The following is a 20,339-nucleotide window of genomic DNA, read 5'->3' on the forward strand; positions in this document are numbered from 1 at the left end:
AGCAGGATCTTCCAGCTGAAAACAAAGTGGTAGGCATGAAGCAAATTATTGGGGTTGAACTGGGGCCAAGACATTAGTAATCACGGGGAAGTGCCATGACTGACGCATTACTAAGGTCTTCGGGCAAGGAATCAATCACATTTCACCTCAGGTGCTTGGTGCTGCTTCCCCTCCCTTTCCTCAGGCAGCTGTTGGAAAGGTTATTTCCATGAAAGTCCTCCATGGCTGCAGGGCCAGAAATCCTGAATGCATAGCCCAGGGCAGTTTCTGCAATGATAAACTGGCCAGATAAGCTGGCGGCTTGGCCTAGGCCGGGTGTGGGCGCAGGTACCACAGCCACCTCCGAGGCACAGTCAAAACCAGCGGCAAGGCCTGCCCTCCCCTGCGGCAGCTCTGGTTTGCCCCGCGAACGCCTTCGCCGGGCCACACCATCAGGAACAGGCTGGGGCACACGCCCTAACTCCTCGTCTTGGGAAGCTTTGATTACCGCAACCACAGACACCTCGACACGGACTTAACTAGGCCAGAAGGGTGATTCCATGACCATTCAAAGGCAAGAAAGGACACGTGTTGATGCAGTACCAGCAGGAAAGCACGCTAACCCTTTTTAGGGGTGTTCCAAGCATAGCACACGATGCTGTACAATCACAGAATCACAGAATGGTTTGGGTTGGAAGGGACCTTAAAGACCATCTAGTTCCCACTCCACTGCCAGGGGCGGGGACACCTTCCACTAGACCAGGTTGCTCAAAGCCTCATCCAGCCTGGCCTTGAACACTTCCAGGGATGGGGCATCCACAGCTTCTCTGGGCAACCTGTTCCAGTGCCTCACCACCCTCTCTGGGAAGAACTTCTTCCTGATATCTAATCTAAACCTCCCCACTTTCAATTTAAACCCATTACCCCTTGTCCTGTCACTACAGGCCCTTGTAAAAAGTCCCCCCCAGCTTCCTTGTAGCCCCTTCAGGTACTGGAGGCTGCCATGGCAATGGCAAGCACCCCTCTCTTGCAGAAATGCTAGATCCCATAGCCAGTGCTCCCGAGAAGTTTCCCTGTGCACACAGTGAGTCAGGATAAGACCAGCTGTACTTGCCAGGTAAGCAACTGCTCCTCTTCTGAATGTGACAACAAGATTCAAGTCATGCAAACCACCAAGACATACTGCAAATTTTATTTTTTATTTCCTTATTACAGAAACTAAATTAGCATATGCCTACATCTTGATTGAAACAAATTCACCACCGCAGGAAAAAAAAGAGCATTCTTTTTATTCTCTAAAGCACACCTGTGAACACAGAACAAAGCCTAATGTCAGTACATAAAAGCTGCTTCTTAGTGCACCTCTGCATTGCAGTTTCTCCACTAGTTCTTTATAAAAAAAATCATTACACCTCAGGTATTTATACGTGCTTGCATTAGGCTTTGCATAACCCACCCATAACTCAAGTCACTTCTAGACGTCAGGTAAGAAGCTAAACCAAAAAGGCCCCTTAAGTTTGCTTTATTTACAGTTTCAATGGCTAGATTTTAAATACTTTACAGTCACTCCCAGCACTGGCTCCCACTTCGAAGGGTTAGTGCATTCCATGATTTCTTTACAACTATTCTCTAGAGGGGATTAAGTTGTTGTCCATACCTACAGCTACGTAGGCACCTCAGCTATCTAATAAAGTACCTTATAGGAAACAAACATGCTGCCAAAAATACTCATAATAATGATCAACGCATGAGAAACTCAGCCTTTGGGAAGAACAGACAGGCCCTTGGGTTTCGTGCTGCAGTCACGGACTGTGGGAACAGCAGCAACGTGGGAGAAAGAGCGGTGGAGGAGCGCTGAAGTCCAGAGCGGAGGTCTCCAGTTCCTTTGTAGAGATTTCTACATTCAGCTCTCACCTCCTCTTTCACCACGTCTCCCCCATTAGAGTTTTGTTAAATCATCAGGCAAATTTCTGAACTGCACTAATGATGCACCTGCAGAGGCAGACCTGCGTTACCTGAAGAAAGGCAGACCTGCTCCTCTGGGTTTTAGAGTTTACGAGTGGATGCAGATCTTGTGGCAAGTGAGAAACTGCTGTAAAGATTAGCAAATGGGATGCACATGCATTTCTCTGCTCTTACATACTTCCAACACCCAAACGGAAGGAAGAAGTATCTGTGGTTCAGGTAGGTCCAGAAGACTTTTTCTTTCTTACATAATAAGGTAGATTATTTAGCACATTCCAGGTTAAAAAAATTACAGTAAACATTCAGTAACTGGAATGCATATAATATACAAGTACCATTACATTTACAAAGCTGTTCAGGACGATTTTTTGTTCTAGAATAAGCATAAAAAAGTTACAGGCTAATTCACAATAACTTTAGATACAATGTTATTAAAATACATTGATGTTAATCATAAAAATATTTTATTATTTACATGTACATTGTATAAACCTTAACAATAAGAATATGCCCATTTTTTAGGATGCCTGAAACAAGTATTTAGGCAGATTGGACCATTTTATAGTGCAGTATCCCTGTTTTGGTCTTCACACCATGAAACTGTACCAGATTCACAGTATCTTTACTAAAAGGCTTAAACTTTCTATTATTTAAGAAACATTCATTCCTTACAAAGAGCCGGTTTTGTTTCCGCTTTGCTTCTTATTAAATCCTACCCCCAACAGTTCAGGACACTCTGCCTGGCCTTGTGCGATTTGGTTGCATTTCCAGATAAGGCTGTAATTCATTTCATCCGTTATCACGCTGTCTTGCTTGTAGTCTGGATGCTGTGCGATGAATTCCCTCATCCATCGAGCAACCGTCATCAATTCTCCTGTGGGCAAGGGGAAGTGGAATTTCACAGTTTATACATCTAATTCAGCAGCGCAACACCTGAAGTTCTATGCATCACACACACAGTTAATGTACACCCCGTGCTTTTCACGAGAAACACGTTCCTACACGTAAATCTTTACAAGTAAGGCTGAACTGCCAGCATGATGAAGCTGGCGTATCGCTGAGAGTCTAAACACCACTTGTCTGGTACCATCTTCCCACCTTCAGTTGTGGTAACGAGACAGCGCAGAGAGAAGTCGCTACTGGAACATGGCTTAGTGGTGGATTTGGCAGCGTTAACAACAGCACTTGATTTTAAAGGTCTTTTCCAACCTAAAAGATTCCGTGATTCTACCGGAGCAGGTGTTACCAACAGATTGCACGGCAGGTGATCTTACACACGTCACTTAACAGAGAATCTGGCTGAGACGAACCAACAGACACCCCTACAAGTCCATACACATCAAATAATTCTGCAGTTGATCCAACCAACTCAGCCGCTAGCTCTGCTCTGTCTACCTTGACTTACTATTCCTTCTCCCTCTGGCAGCTCCCTCTAGCTACAAACAGGCAAATTCCCAATTACACCAACCCCTCTGCTTTGTACACGCTGCCTGCGCTTCGCTACGCAGCCCACGGGGCAGTCAGCGGGTGCCTGAGGGTCCTGGACACGTCTATGCAGCGTCATTCAGTGGCACACGGCACTCGCAGTAGACCTGCATCCTACCAAGTAGGGGCTGGAGGCCAGCTGGACACCAGTGTCTGGCTACTGAATCCTGCTCCCGAGTGCAGCGTGTGCACGCAGACCTCAGCAAGTACAATAACTCTGAGTAAGACACTGAAATAGGCCAACGGGGTGCTCGAAGAAGCTAGCAAAACTTTAATTGCTAGCTGCTGGAACCTCACCTCCCTCGTAAAAGTGGAAGGAGTTGAGGACTGCGTGCACGCAAACCTCAGCAAGTACAATAACTTAACTCTGAGTAAGACACTGAAATAGGCCAACGGGGTGCTCGAAGAAGCTAGCAAAACTTTAATTGCTAGCTGCTGGAACCTCAGCTTCCTCGTAAAAGTGGAAGGAGTTGAGGACTGCCACTACAGAAACCTTTGGTTTAAGAATATTATAGAAAGCTATAGGAGTCATGTTAGGGAAAGCAAGGAGGAATACACACGTAAGTAGTAAAAAACAGCCAAGACTGTTTATAAAGATATCCTATCAGTGGTTTTGAACAGAGGTACATGAACGCAAATCAGAAAAGTTGTGAGAAGTACAGGAAAGAAAATAATAAAGAAGGTTTTTCAAAATAAAAATGTCCCTCAGAAACCAGAAATTTTAAAGAAACGAGGCCACAGTTTACACTTCTATCTAAACAGAAGGCAGAAAAAACAATACCCAGGAAGCAGTATTTGTTGAAGGCACTAAAAAAAAAAAAAATCACACTTTCTTAAACCAACGAGAAGCAGGGGGCTTGCAAGAAATTCCGTTGGGCCAGAAGAGCAGAGCACGAAGAGCAGTATTTCTGGAGAAAAAGCGGCTGCGGGAGCTGGGAGAGCAGCCCAGCTCACCCCAACACAGACATCTAGTGGTCAGGCAGCCCAATAACCCCCCCCGGCCTTCGTATCCGCAGCACCTTCATCGGGAACACAGCCCGCAGCTCTCCAAGAACCTACGGGAAAGGCACCACAGGCTGACAAGAGGCACGAGACAACTTCCAAGCAAGCAAAGAAAACAAAGGTTTGGAAGCGTTTGGAAGCAACAATCCCCTCTACGTTTGCAAAACTCAGGAATGTGGATGAGAAGTGAGTAGAGAAACATTATGCTGCAGTGCAGGAACTACTAGAAATGTCATCAAGTAACTGGGAAGAACATTTAAACAAGCACAACTACAGGAATCACATTTTTTCAAAGAGCATATAACAAAACTGTGTCATTTCTTATCGTATAACTTTCTGGGGACAAAAAGTGTAACTGCTTCAAGAAGGATAAGGCAATGCCCACGGAACTGGTGTTTGTGCAGGGTCAGCAAGCACCATGATGACCGCGCCTCCTCGGGCCAAACACGGCTATGCTGCAGGCAGGCGGGAGCCGGGAGAGCACCCTGGGACAAGGATCACTTGACAGAGTCCAGGAGGGCAATGCCCAGCTGTGCTGCCAGAGAAGATGCGACTGAAGCACAGGTGAACTATGTCAGGGGGCAAGGTTACAGCCACAGCAGCTTTGGTGTTAGTGGTTATCTCCGAGTGCTCCGTGTTCGTCGTTTGAGGAGACAAACCTGAAAAGCGGCCACTCTTTGTGGACATGTCTCATGCTAGACAGGCTGCAGTTCAGGAACGTCTGATTTAAGACTGACAGTAAACTGCAGTAAACCAAGCTCACAACAGAGAAAACATCCTGGAAAAGTAGTATAGGTCAAGGGAGGGGATCCTCCCCCTCTACTCTGCTCTTGTGAGACCCCACCTGCAGTGCTGCATCCAGTTCTGCAGAACTTGGAGCAACCCACAGAAGGTTATAGACCAGTTGGAGCGAGTCCAGAGGAGGCCACGAAGATGCTCAGAGGGCTGGAGCACCTCTGCTATGGGGACAGGCTGAGAGAGTTGGGCTTGTTCAGCCTGGAGAAGAGAAGGCTCCGGGGAGACCTTATTGCAGCCTTCCAGTACCTGAAGGGGCTACAAGGAAGCTGGGGGGGACTTTTTACAAGGGTCTGTAGTGACAGGGCAAGGGGTAATGGGTTTAAATTGAAAGTGGGGAGGTTTAGATTAGATATCAGGAAGAAGTTCTTCACAGAGGGGGTGGTGAGGCACTGGAACAGGTTGCCCAGAGAAGCTGTGGATGCCCCATCCCTGGAAGTGTTCAAGGCCAGGCTGGATGAGGCTTTGAGCAACCTGGTCTAGTGGAAGGTGTCCCTGCCCATGGCAGGGGGGTTGGAACTAGATGGTCTTTAAGGTCCCTTACAACCCAAACCCTTCTGTGGTTCTAATACAATGCCTAATGCTTTTCATTCTGTGAATGCTGGTCCTTTATGAAGCATTATGTAAAAATCATTTCAGAACATCCAAGTTCAGACATAAACCCTGGACTCTATCTACCTCACTCTCACACCTTTCAGGTCTGTGTAAAGAGACAAGATGACTTTTGCAACGCCAGCAGCTTCGCACCAAGCGGCTTCTTTGGAAGCGAACAGCTGCCGCACCGCATCCAGGCCAGGCCATTCGCTGTTGGACAAAACCTTTGTAAGCCCTACGCATTCCTTGTTTTCTCAACAGCATTTTTCTGAGCAGGAAAAACTCAACAACAAACAATGGGATATTTGAAAGCATTGCTATTTTAAGAGCTGATGTGCCCCAGATGTTTTCTTCCTGCCAGCTTCTCTTCTCTCCCACAGTTAACCCAAGCATCAAATCCTTGTCTATGTTACTTGAGAGACAGAAGCCTCCTACAAAGCAGCCTTAGGAAAAAAAATTTATGGTGAGAGATGTAATTAATCAAAACTTGTTACTCTTCTGAAGAGGTGCCAAAACACTGCATAACCACCCTCAGAGAAAGTCCTGATTTCCACCTCAGCTCTAAAAATGTCTTTACCTAGAAGCTTCTACAGCAAATTTCAAGAATTAAAAAGGAATGCAACACCAATTTAAAACCAATGAATATATTTAATTTTGGGGATGTGTGTGGGGAGGTAAGTCTTGATTTATGAGACTAAAATTAACTGTCTAGCTAAATTTACAGCAAGGCAGACATTGCAGGGGTTTGCACATAGACTGGCATAAAGCTGCTGAAGTCTGCTACACAGTTCTGAATTAAAGTTTAGCTTTAATTAAAGTTTAAATTGTAACTGTATCAATGACTCCTAATCTAAGTTCTAAAATGGATTATGAACCATTTATAAAATCAGAATTAGGCGGGACCAGATTTAAGCCACAGAACGCATTCTAGTCCTTTGCTCCTGTGATTCAACACTTCAGACAGCCACAGCTGCCACCAGTTTTACCCAGCTGAGAACCAGAGAACACCCCAATTACTGTCTAAGTAGAGAAACACCAGGAAAATCAATGTCCGGAAGTTTCAAACATACCAGATGCTCTCTTTTTTATTAGCTTCAGGTAGTTCAGGATGGTGCACCTTGTGTCCACATCCACTTCCATGTTTTCAAGATAGGAATTCAAAATTGGGATCAAACCAGGAAAGACTCCTTCCTGTGTGAGAGAACAGAGTCAGCATAAAGCATGCTCGGATCTGATTTCTGGGAGGGTGGAGTGGAGGGGAAGGTTGTGTGTTCCAGGTAGAAGAGGCTATGACCTTCCCATTGATAATTGTATCAATGCTCATTAAGGTGTACTCTTCCGCGTCGGCACCTGTCCCGTTCTGTGCAGAGCTACATCCATCCACAACAGCGTTTCCACCTGTATGGGTGACAAAGGGAAAGGAAGCACCAGTTAGAAGGTAAGAGACCCAGTCAACACCCACAACAGTGTTCATCAGATTGCTTGCTGCCGTACCTTTGCAAATATCTTTTCTGAAGTAAAACATTCCCTGCCGGACAGCATCTCTTTTCTGTGCCATCTTCATGTTTTCATCCACCTGGCAAAAGAAGTATTTTAGAAATCTGTTGAATTTTAGAAAATTAGGATTCTCCCAACTTTCACATTTCGACCTCATTAGTTGAAACATCTACTAATGTTTTTGATTAGTGTGTCACACAAGGCCAAGCTGTGGAGATAAGTTCTGTTTCATTCTTCAGGGGTCCCGGGCAAAACCACAAAGAGATGACATTAGGCCTCCAGCAGAAAAGGTAAAGGTATTATGTTAGAACATGCTACGCTAATCTTAAGTTTGGACGAAGACACAGGAACTGCTGCAACTGGCAGGTTGCATCCCACCCAGCAGACTTCTTTGCGTATTTAGATGCAATTTAGATGCGTTCTTCCACAGAAGAAGAAAATTGCCGTTTCCCCAATGTTTGCTGCTTTTATTAACAAAATCGTTGAAGTCTTATGAAGAGCTGTCACTGAATTAAACTTTCAGAAACAGAATTCCAATAACTTTGAATGGGAATCGTTCCTATTCCACACTCAAACATCCATTAGCCAAACCTAGACTGCCCGTAAAGCAGCTCTAAATTGCAGGCTTCTCGGAAAGCCTACAGAACACTGCTCATACACGCTGCAAACGGCATAGTCTTGCTCTGAATGGAAGATTTTGTCCAAGTTCTTTGGTCAGTATGTTCTCAGGGAAATTACGAGCACACAGTTTTCGGACAGCAGCTCTACTGTAGTATCTCCCGAAGAAGGGATATGATTTGCTGCGTTCTTTGACCTTTAATTAAGGGCAATGCAAAAACAACAACCAACCAACCTACGCTTACCTCTTACCTTTCAAAGCTTTGTTTTCGTTCATTTTATATTATGAAACCTATTTACACGCCAGGCTGTTTTGAAAGTTTAAAAGAACTCCAGTCCTCGCTGACGGGAATACAACCGCACTCAATCCGACAGCAAAGATTAGTATGAGATTAGCCCCATAAACCCATATTATTTTACTTGAAAGAGGCAGGCTTATCCACAGTTGTGCAACTCCGTGGTGCATTACGCGCCAATTTGCTTGGCAAGCTCAAGCAATTTTATGCTCCTCCCCCCCACTACCCCCCCCAACTCTGTTCAGGTTCTTTTGGCAACCCAATCTTTTTCAACCTTTTGAGCTTTTGGGACATTCCAAACAATAATATAATAATGCACTGTTAAGTGCTGAATTGCTGCATTATTTACAGAATCTGAACTCTCTGACATCAGGAAGATAATTCCCCTTTTTATACATCATACCAACTGTACGGTGTGATTACCATTAAAAGTATTTTTTTCTCCATTTTCATTAAAAACATCAAGAAAAGCAGCAGGATACTACTGCTATGCTGCAGCCAGTGCTGGCAGCATTTTCTAGTATACAGCCTGTCAAAAGTCTGCTGTGCCACAACACTTCTTTTTAAAGGATTTGCAGGATTATCCATGCGAAAAAGAAATTTTTTGGTCAGGTACCTCAGGAAGGGGTGCAAGGAAAGTTCCACTTAAAACAACCTCAGCAGTTGAGGACAAGATAAAGGAAAAAGCACATTTTCCACGGCTGTGTCTAAACACAAGTCACAGTTGTGACCAGAATGAGCAGTATTTGTTTTCCCTCACATACTGTGCAAGACTAAGCATGCTGAACTCCTTTCCCTCTCCACCAAATGCAAACAAAAGAGAATGAGAACACCAGACATCGGCAACAGACATGTTAAAATAAATATCTACGGAAGTTTTTATTTTCACCTCCACAGTTTTTTTTTTTCCCCACATGTAAAATGGTGGAAACATGCCTTTTGCCAGTCTAAAAAGGGTTTTGCACGGATACATGGTATTTATAAACATTTCTGCAGCAGTCAGATACTGCTAGGCAGCACAGAAATTCCCACAGTATTTGTCTATAAGCTTAATTCCACAAGACAGCAGTAAAATATTTGTTTAATGTGGTAGAGTTGAAAATGAGTCAAAGCAGTGGTACAGATGAAAACTGGCTGAAAGATAAAAATGACTGTTCTGCAAGTGCATAAGCAGCAGCTCCTAGCTTGCAGAGGATAAAAATCAGACTTGATGCAAATATGTTGCATTTAGGTCTATTAGATCTGCTCCTTCACACCTACCTTGGACAAAGGGATGAGAAAATCCAGTTTATATGACAGAATCACTCTGGTTAGCAATACCACGAACACAACATACGCAGAGTTTTCAAAGTCTGTTAACTGGACCTGGACATGAAAGGATCAGAGATTAAATTACTTTAGTGGGAACAGACTCATGGAAGTGGATAAGTATCTGAGAGAGTTGAAAATGGTTTGACTCGAATGTTCATGCTGGTACTTGTGTTCACACAGACTCTACCAGCAGAGAGGGTGATGCATGAGCTGGAATCATCGGCAGTGACTTCAAATGCACAAGGCACGCACACGCTCCAACAAACCCTTTAATCCAATGCCAAAACACACTTGCGTTTCAAAAGACTATCTAATAACCTGCACCTTCAGGCTCTCTGGAATTACAGATGTATAATAGCTTTTAAATTTCCACTTTAAAGGGATTAAACCCAGAGAGCTCAGAAACAGACAGCTATAAAATAAAAGCGCTTGCGCAAAAACCAAAACAATGACAGTGGAATTGTTCAGTACCAGAAAAAGTACTGGGGAAACACAGTCCCTGGAAGCTAAACAGGGCTTTGTTTACTGTTGCTTTAACACAAGCCTAATTCCTGTCCCCATCACCCCAAATCCATTAGCATGCCTTGCTGTGCTGCAGTGGATTCTCCTGTCAGAAGCATTCCCACAGTCCGTGTCTGATTAAATGCTGCTGTCCACTTCGCTTGCGTCTAGCGATCCAGAGGGGAAGAACACACAGCAGAAGCACCAAGGGTTTGACATGGATGGCAGAATGCCTGGTACTTTTCCACTTAAAAAGGAAGCGTGCTTTTGTGCATACTGACGCCTTCCTTACCTCCATAGGTCTGAATTCCACCCTCCACCCAATATCTGAATTCGGAGGAGGTGGCTTAAACCTCATTGTCTGCCAGTTTGTAGACTGAATATTCTGCAAAGCACAGGAAATAATCTGTCACAATCAAGGTATTCATCACTCCATAACAGAATCAAAGAAAGAATCAGATAACGAGAGACTGAATATTCTCCCTGGGACAGCCCATCAAGTTAGAGAAGTGCTTCCAAACTGTGTGGCATGTCTTCCTCAAAACCAGTATAACCACCCATCCTAGGAGCAAATACGTTACGCTTTCTCAGGCGATTTTGTTTGAGGATTATGTATACGATGCTAGAAGGCTGAAACTTAGCCTTTATTTTTTTTTTATGAGGGGTTGACACATCCCAAAATAAAAATCTAATATTACCGTATATATTATTTCATAAAACCGTATAAGAGAAACATTTACACTTCAACATCATGCAAGACATGCATAGGAAGCATATAAATAGACAGTTCCACGTAAGCTTTTTAGGAAGCCATGAAAACAGACAGTTCCACATAACACTTACATACACAGCTATAGCTTGGACCCTTCATATTTTATTTGATTATATAAGTACACTATTATAGTATACTATTATATATGTATATAAGCATACTGTAAATATACTATTACAGTATACTTTTAAAGTATAAGCTACCACCTTCGCCTAAAAGGACAAAAGAAAGAAATAAATTGCTTATACCCACAGAGTCATAAGCGAAAAAACTAGGGGAAGTGAGAAACTCAGTAAATAAAATTTCTTAGCTAACACAGTCATCCTCCAGCTAAGCAGTACCATAAAGAATAAGCAATTCTATGTATATCTTTATTATATTCCTCTGAATGAGACACAACCTCAAAGTGGTCGGATTCATTTGCATCATCTAGATGTATTTTCTCCTCAAACAAAGTCAATGGGTCTCGAATGAACAAGTGTGCAATATGCTGTGCCAAAAGGTGGTCAATACCTATGGAAAAAAAAAAATCAAACAATTCAGGCATAGCAAAGCAGGCTCTAGGAAATGGTTTGTTTTACAAGACTGAAAACATCCAACTCTGCAATGCTACCTCAACCCACCACATCCTGTTAAACGATGACTTCGGGAAGGAAGGAAATTATTAAACCAAAATAAAAAAGGAGATTTGGAAATGGCAGCTACTGGTGTGGCTACCAGTCTTCCTGTTTCTGATGCATCTCTCTGCCACCTTTCCTAAAGCAGTTCTGCTCTCTCCACAAAGATAAAACATTAATGCTTCAAACACTGAGCTTCTCAAGCTGGAATTAGGGACAGTTTCCATTACAAACAAATACTTTAAAAAAACAAACAAACACCTCCTCTCAGGACCACACTACACAGATACTTTCTGAGTAGGAGTCACTGAGGGATGCACAATGCCTGAAACAAACAAGAACAAAGCCGTAAAATATCCCCACACACACTGCAAGCATAATTCTTAACCTGCTCATAATGAAGCAAACACTTACCTTCCTTTATTAGGTGCTCGTAGATATCTTTGTCTATTGTCAAATCAATGTCATTGTATTTCTCACCACATTCAGATAGATAACTGTCTATGGAATCATATCTGGATTTACTGATTCTATAATGGTTGTTCTTCAGTGGCTATATAATTTAAGAATACAATATTTTAACAGCTTGTTAACAATGTTACCTAAGTTTTGCTCACTAATGACACTTATGTGAGAATTATTATCCTGTTTATAAAAAACCTATAGCCTCAATTAAAATTATTCAAAGCTTAATTATTCAAATAGTCTTAATAGAAAGCGACCCTGGAATTATGACTATTTTGTTTGCAGATGTATGTATCTCAGCGAAAAAAAAAGTCACCACAGATTGACTAGAATTCTCTATAAGTGGAAACATTTTCCTGATGTAATGTACCATCACCCCAAGTACCTGGAAAGCATGGTAATACTGACTGCAACACATACCAATACAGTTTCACTATGCACACATTGTCAGGAGATGCTCTTAAAACAGGTAGTTCAAGAAGTATTTCAGGTAGATTTATTAAAATGATTTTCTAAAATTTAAGTGCCTTGAATATCGATTCCCGCCAACAAAAGCTCCTTACGTTCAAATTCTGGTAACTGGCTCTTTTCACATAGTTGTAGTTTATACTACTGGATTACTCAGTAGCACCTGCTACGTAATCCAAAGCAATTTTTTGCCTTCTGGGATCAAGCACGGGCTGAAAAGTTTCACCACAGAGAGACCTTTTCAGCAAGCTGTGGAGGAGTGAGTAGAGTCTTCCATATTTTTAGTTAGGTATGGAATCCCAGTATCTGCTAACATACATAAACAGTACTACCAAGGTGAATGTTCACACCACCTCTCCTGTATTTACCACAAAGACTGCCATATTCCGATTCTGACAACCACAATCAGAATTTGACACTAAAGATGATACCTGGATTTTTTCAGGAAAAAAAGCTGTCTACTACCTAACATTACTTACCTCTAGCCCCCTCTCTTCTCGCGTTCGATCATCTACAGATGCAGAGATTACTCCCCAGCGACAGTCAATATCAGACACGTAGCCTCTGTAGAAGGGAGATGCAGCACTCAACGCCATCTAAAAATAAATCGGCCTGATATGAAAACAAAGGACAAGCCAAGGAACCAAGACACAAGCCCCTTGGAAAGGGAAACTTGCTGGTTCAAAAGTTAACTGAAGTACCTGCTTCAGTCCAATACACAATCAAAGCCCATACAACCACAGATCTCCCAACTGCTACCTCCAGAAAATGCCTAGATGAAGAATTAGTATTACTGAAGTGGCATCTGATGCTCTCCAAATTTCTTACCCCTACAGAGCAGCATTTAAGAAACACAGAGATAATATAGGAAGAAGAAATTTTGTGACAAATCAGCCTGCATACTTCCAGACTCCAAAGGTCACCTGGCAATCACTTGTGGGTTTTTTTTTCCCTTTGTATTTTTGTTTGGCCAAGCACCCTAGCAACACAGCTGGAACACGCCTCACTCAGATCTGTTCACCACCCAGACCAGACCAATGCCCTTCTAGTCTGCTCTGGTGAGACCCCACCTGGAGTGCTGCGTCCAGCTGTGGAGCCCTCAACATCAGAAGGATATAGACCAGTTGGAGTGAGTCCAGAGGAGGCCACGAAGATGCTCACAGGGCAGGAGCACCTCTCCCATGGGGACAGGCTGAGAGAGTTGGGCTTGTTCAGCCGGGAGAAGAGAAGGCTCCAGGGAGACCTTATTGCCCCTTCCAGTACCTGAAGGGGCTACAAGGAAGCTGGGGGGGACTTTTTACAAGGGCCTGTAGTGACAGGACAAGGGGCAATGGGTTTAAATTGAAAGTGGGGAGGTTTAGATTCCATATTAGGAAGAAGTTCTTGCTGGAGAGGGTGGTGAGGCACTGGAACAGGTTGCCCAGAGAAGCTGGGGAGGCCCCATCCCTGGAAGTGTTCAAGGCCAGGCTGGACAAGGCTTTGAGCAACCTGGTCTAGTGGAAGGTGTCCCTGCCCATGGCAGGGGGGTTGGAACTAGATGATCTTTAAGGTCCTTTCCAATCCAAACCATTCCATGAGTTTTCTAACACCAATTTATAACCTGTTTATAACCACATGTTTACGAAAGTGACAGATTTAAACAAGGTAAGCTGAAACTCTCTGTATCACCAGACCAGAGCTGAAAAATTAATAACTGTTTTAAGGAGAAATCTTGTCTTTTTTTTTTTTCCCCCCAAAAAACTGCCCCAAATATGTTCCTAGAATTATTCAACAGGAATCTTGTGCATGTGGGAAGGAGAGCAGAAGAGACGAAAGACATCATCATCTGCTTTGTGGTGCCATTTGGCCATGAAATAAATCACACTACTCATTTCAACCTATTAAGACGCTGACACTTCTCAGAGAGTAACAAATTTGAGTAGCATTCAAGGTTTTTGTTAATTTAGATTGTATTTTTTTTACATGCAGTGGCTTTTGCATAAAGAAGAACTCCTGTGAGAGTGTTCCACTACTTACCACAATGGGACAGATCGTGGCTAGCTGATCATAGAGATACCTTGCTTCAGAAATGCTGCAAGCCTGGAACGTTACCTGTTGGAAGAAGTACAATTGCTATCACAATTTCTATAACCAAGGCACAAGCACAGTCTTCCTAGAATTAGAATCAATACTATCATAAAAAGATTTAAACAACAAAAATTTTAAGGTTTTTTTTGGTGGGGTTTTTTTTTTCGTTGGTTTTGGGTGGGGTTTTCTTGTGGAGGTTCCGTTCCCACCCTCTAATTCTCAGACAAACTTTTGCCCCACCTGTCAGCAGCACTCATATCACAAGCTTCTTTCCACACCATTTCCATGCTCGTTAAAAGATTTTATACCACAATGCTTCAGCTGTGAGGCTACACACACAAACACTTGCCAAAACCAAAGAAAACCAAGTTAACATCTACAATACACATGGGTCGGTAATGCACCTTTAGGAAATCAGCCAGGAACCTACTTACTTAGAACAACAGTAAGAAAGGATTGTAGATGTAACATTTGTTTTATGTGACAGCTAATCCTGTTTTCAAGAACATTTCAAGATACCTTTGTTTGATCCTGCAAAACTGCAAAAGGTATCCTCGTATCTACTGCTAACTTTTATTTTAAAAATGTTGAGTTTTGCCCGTAGGAGAGGCCAGGACACAGAAAAAGATGGAGCAGAAATGTTGGTTTTTTTGGTTGTTTTTTTTTTTTTTTTTTTTTTTTTTTTTAGAAGCCCTTTAAAACATGGAAAAATGTTGAGTTTTGCCCGTAGGAGAGGCCAGGACACAGCAAAAGATGGAGCAGAAATGTTTGGGTTTTTTTTTGCAGAAGCCATTAACAACATGGAAGCCCTACCACACACAGGCCACTGGGAAAGGTAACTTCTTTCCAACTTTGGGTGACATTTGCTCAGAGCAGCATCAAACATGAGATTAATTTCCAGTAGCAGACCTTACCCTCCAGACTTCAGAAACTGACACTTTACGCATTTTAAAAATGCGGAGGGGGATCAATCGATCACCACAGAACTGTTAGAAGATGCTGACCAGATTGAAAGCCTTTCTCTCCTTCTTTGCAGTTTACATATTCATAGATCAGAGAATAACTTGGACTGGACCATGATCCTGTACCACCATCCTGACATTGTACAACAGGCTTCAGCTCTAAACCACCATCGCTGCTTGTTGTCCTGAAGCTACCTTACACCACACACGTGGGGAATACATGTTTTCTTCTAGGTGGTTATGAAGAATTATCAGCTAGTACACCAGCAACTGCTTACAGCACCTACCAGCCTTGTTTTCATTCTCCCCTTGGTGGTAACAAGGCTACCAAATTTGACAACCGATTACAAGAATGGGGAATAGTAAAATGGTATTCTGTAAAGAAGGAATTTAATGTATTTTTGAACAAGTTCACACAGCCTTACCAGTCAGTCTTTGTATTTCTTTTAATGGTCTTAAATAAGAACAAGATGGTACAAAACAGACCCTACCAAACCTAACACCGTGCAAAAACACGCTGTATTATATATGTTTTACTACTTCATCAATTTCTCCCTAGTTTAGCCTCAGTGACAAGAAATCATACTTAGCTATTGTCAAGAACATTTTCTTTATTCAGCTCTTGTAGCTTCTCAGTCGCAAAGGGAAGTGCTTTGAATGGGGTTATTACTGCCAGTGCTGTGAAACAAGAACAGCTTGGAGAATTTCCTTTAATCCCCTAGAGAATTAACACTAGCCTCTTCCTAGCTCTGCTTCCAAGACAGCGGTAGCAACAGGTAGATTTTTAGCAACAGTCAAATATATCGCTCCTGCCTACGCCATCAGCCCCTAGCACAAGGTCACTGTGATAGAGAAACATTTAAAGAAAACAGGTATTGAAAGGATACCCTCTAGGGTAACTTTTTACAAGGGCCTGTAGCGACAGGACAAGGGGTAACAGGTTTAAATTGAAAGAGAGGAGATTTCGATTGGATATCAGGAAGAAATTCTTCCCGGAGAGGGTGGTAAGGCACTGGAACAGGCTGCCCAGAGAAGCTGTGGATGCCCCATCCCTGGAAGTCTTCAAGGCCAGGCTGGATGAGGCTCTGAGCAACCTGGTCTAGTGGAAGGTGTCCCTGCCCATGGCAGGGGGGTTGGAACTAGATGGTCTTTAAGGTCCCTTCCAACCCAAACCATTTTGTGATTAAAGCACCAAGATACAGCATGTGGGTTTAAACAGAGGATACTGTAAGGTAAGAGTAATTCAGGCAAATGAATGAAAACGATAAAAAGTGAGCACGCATTAATGGGAGAAAACAGAAGTAAAAATGTCTCTCAGCACACAGTAACAGAAGACAGCTACCCACGTGGATTTGGTAGGTTCGCAGCACGAGCAGTGAGAAGACGACTTTTTAGCAGATAGATAAAAATATTTAAGAATGAGAAACTTTTACAGGAGTTCATGCTGTTTGTAAATAAAATTACATAGAAGGAGGAAGTTACTTATTTTTAAAGACATTCCAATGACTTCTTGTCACTCCTTGCTTTGCTCTTCTAAGAATGGGGAAGAGGGAAATAAACCAAAGTGAATAACCAAAAAACCCCACACATTCCTGCAAGACAGCTCAGTTTCCATTCCCAGTGTCCTTTGACCATGCCTGACAGACCACCACAGTGGAAGATGATCTTTCACACGTGAAAAGCACTGGAGTTCCAGGAGAAGGTGCTTGATCAAGTGGGGTTTGGCCAGTTCCAAAAAACCCTTTCAGCAAGGCATTCAATTACATTCAAACATTAGCCGACAATAAATACCATGCAAGCAAACAAACCTGGATTTTAAGAGTACCCTCCAGATATAAGATTAAATTCGTTTTTACTCCCCCTTTTGCCACTCTGAAAATGCATCAGTTCAATTAATCTAGACAAATTAGACACAACACAAATCTTAAAAAGGGAAGCGTTTAGGGAAGACAACATTCAGTAACATCTCAAAGCAGATGCGTTTTACCTGAAGACAACAGTTTCCCATTCCAAAACCCATAGCATCCATGTATATATAGTCTGGCTTAGCTGCCTTTGCTGCTTCTCCATCATCATTAGGAAACGTTTCGATAAACGGTGATGGCGTGTTCTTATCTTTAAATACTGTGTGGAAAATGCAGGTACTCAGTAACCCAGAGCATCGGACTGAACAATTACTTTGAAAGAGACAGACAGACTGAATTTACTCACTCGGTACATTTATCGCAACCTTCTCTCCTCTCCGGTGCCGAATGTTTCTGGTCAGTGTACTACAAAAAAAAAAGTTTGCCAAAACAACTTAAAGTCCCTCTTTATGCAAATGTTTTTGCAGTTAGTTTCTCAGCAATTCTCAGGGTTTCAGACTGTCAGCTTTCCATTTACTTTGAGCATTTTCCCTCAGGACACAACACTTCCCAGTTTAAGGTAGACTGTAACAGATACAACACTGAATTTTTCTTCAGTGAAGTCAATATTATTTTGATGAACTTCATAACACTATGCTAACAGAACAGGCAGAAGTAAAAGGCTATCAACCTGAGGAACACAAGGGCAAGTCAAAAGGTACTCTTAGTTTTTAGGCAGAATGATTTTCATTCTCCAAAGTCTCACCTTACAATGAAACTCCCCCTCTCAGACTATAAAAGTAGCTTGGATCTATGTCTGAGTAACTAGGTGTGCTGGCTTTAGTTACTCAGTTCCAACCCCCCTGCCATGGGCAGGGACACCTTCCACTAGACCAGGTTGCTCAAAGCCTCATCCAGCCTGGCCTTGAAGACATCCAGGGATGGGGCATCCACAGCTTCCCTGGGCACCCTGTTCCAGTGCCTCACCACCCTCTCCGTGAAGAACTTCTTCCTGGTATCTGATCCACACCTCTCCGCTTTCAATTTAAACCTGTTACCCCTTGTCCTGTCACTACAGGCCCTTGTAAAATGTCCCGTCCCCCCCAGCTTTCTTGTAGGGTCCCAAGGTGGCCACACAGATCTCTACTGCAGTAAGCTAAAGAAGTTGCAGGTATGCACCTATGATACTTAGGCAGAGAAAAACATTCAGCTTCTCATTCACACTCCCCAAATATTCTTACCTAAATCTAGGATGTTTGTTGATGGCTTCATCTGGAAAAAAGAGGGATTTTGAAGCTCCTCCTTCTACTGGCGTTGGCTGATATTCTGGCAGTGTAAACCCAGGACACCCTAACCTGTGTAACACAATAATGAGATCCAAGCTGTAATGAAAACAGACTGTGATTTTAAAACGGTCAGGTGACTGGAAATTAGGATTCTAGTAGACAAAGGAATAAGAGTTTTTTTTTTAAAACTTGCATCTACCATGAGTATTTCTGAAGTACTTTTCAAGACTCCTACCTATGCACATGGAATTGCCAAAAAGAGGTCTTAAAACAGTTGCTGCTAAAGGGCACCGCCTGCTAACAACCAGCTTCTGTGATGATTAAGAACGACACCTCTGTTTTAAAAAAAAAAAAAAAACACAAAAAAAACCCCACAAAACAAAACCAAAAACAAAACACACTACATGAACAAGAGATACATGGACCTTTTCATTGGCTGACACATGATATTTCACAGTATTATGCTGAGTCCACACACATTTTAGTGTGTTAGCAGCACCAATCATTAATACTGACATGGAGCTGCATGCTGCCCCTTGAACAGTTTCTCTAGAGGAAACAGGTTAATGTTGACTGTTGGAGTAATTTATCCAGCTGCTCTCAACAATCTACCCCTTGTTAAGAAGATGTGCCTAACCAACTCTGTAAGAATTAGAAGTAGTTTCAAGTGATATACACATCCCAAGTTGCACAGCAGTTTGTGATTTTAGAACTCTGGAAAAAAAAAACCAAACAAAAACCATGAACAAGAGATGTGACAAATCACTTGACACGACAAGGGGTAACAGGTTTAAATTGAAAGTGGGGAGGTTTAGATTGGATATCAGGAACAAGTTCTTCACAGAGAGGGTGGTGAGGCACTGGAACAGGTTGCCCAGAGAAGCTGTGGATGCCCCATCCTTCAAAGTGTTCAAGGCCAGGCTGGACGAGGCTTTGATCAACCTGGTCTAGTGGAAGGTGTCCCTGCCCATGGCAGGGGGGTTGGAACTGGATGGTCTTTAAGGTCCCTTCCAACCCAAACTATTCTGTGATTCTGTGAAGTGTAATAAGCCAAGAAAAATTACAGCTGTTGTGTATAAAAAGCTGAGAGATGTGCAAGTAAATCAGAATACAACCCTCTCCTTTGGAACTTCCACTGCAAGTTTAAGAGACATCTGAAACAAGAGTAAGTAGATTTTCAGTACAACTGAGACAAAGGACCATTTGAGAAGTTGGAGGTAAAGTTGCAGAAGATTAACTTCCCCAATATGCACAGTATAAAGGACAAAGATTGTGCTATCTTGACAGGCTCTAGTATTTGGATGTACAAAATGGATTAGCTGATACAACTACAAACTTGTGCTATCTTGACAGGCTCTAGTATTTGGATGTACAAAATGGATTAGCTGATACAACTACAAACTACTCAAATTACCAGGAAGCACTCACATTTCTGGTAAACTACTCAAAATACCAGGAAGCACTCACATTTCTGGTAATACTATTTACCCTTAACATGTATTTAACTATTGGTTTCTTCTTCCAGGTGTATGCGTACAAGCCGTCCTACAACATGGAAACCCAAACCTCATCAATTACATTGGTGCAACATTGTAAACTGCATCATTCCAGTCTTGAAGAAGGAAAACAGCTTTCTGGTCCAGTAGCTAGGGCTCACAAATTGTAAGAGCTAGGGACACTCATTTAGCTTTTAGTATTTTTTAATATTTAAGCATTTTCAGGTTTGTTCATTTTAAACCGAGTTATTTTAATTTGAATAAGCCTACTTCTTTACCTCTAACTTTTTTGGTCTTCTGTGCTGGGTTCAGCCAGGAA

General features: G+C 42.5%; 1 protein-coding gene across 1 annotated transcript; it reads right to left on the bottom strand.

Annotated features, from left to right (window-relative positions):
- Window positions 1-2,196: 2,196 nt before the first annotated feature.
- Window positions 2,197-18,593, bottom strand: GCLC (glutamate-cysteine ligase, catalytic subunit; the record flags this gene model as incomplete). The annotated part of the gene is made up of 13 exons (XM_010153558.1): window positions 2,197-2,818; window positions 6,891-7,011; window positions 7,115-7,218; window positions 7,315-7,396; window positions 9,492-9,596; window positions 10,336-10,428; window positions 11,216-11,328; window positions 11,847-11,985; window positions 12,845-12,961; window positions 14,382-14,456; window positions 17,382-17,518; window positions 17,606-17,664; window positions 18,480-18,593. Coding segments are annotated over 13 exons (1,465 nt in total), but the record flags the coding sequence as incomplete, so codon positions are not given.
- Window positions 18,594-20,339: the final 1,746 nt, after the last annotated feature.

Source organism: Eurypyga helias, unplaced genomic scaffold, assembly GCF_000690775.1.
Source record: "Eurypyga helias isolate BGI_N326 unplaced genomic scaffold, ASM69077v1 scaffold11156, whole genome shotgun sequence".
Lineage (NCBI taxonomy): Eukaryota > Metazoa > Chordata > Aves > Eurypygiformes > Eurypygidae > Eurypyga > Eurypyga helias.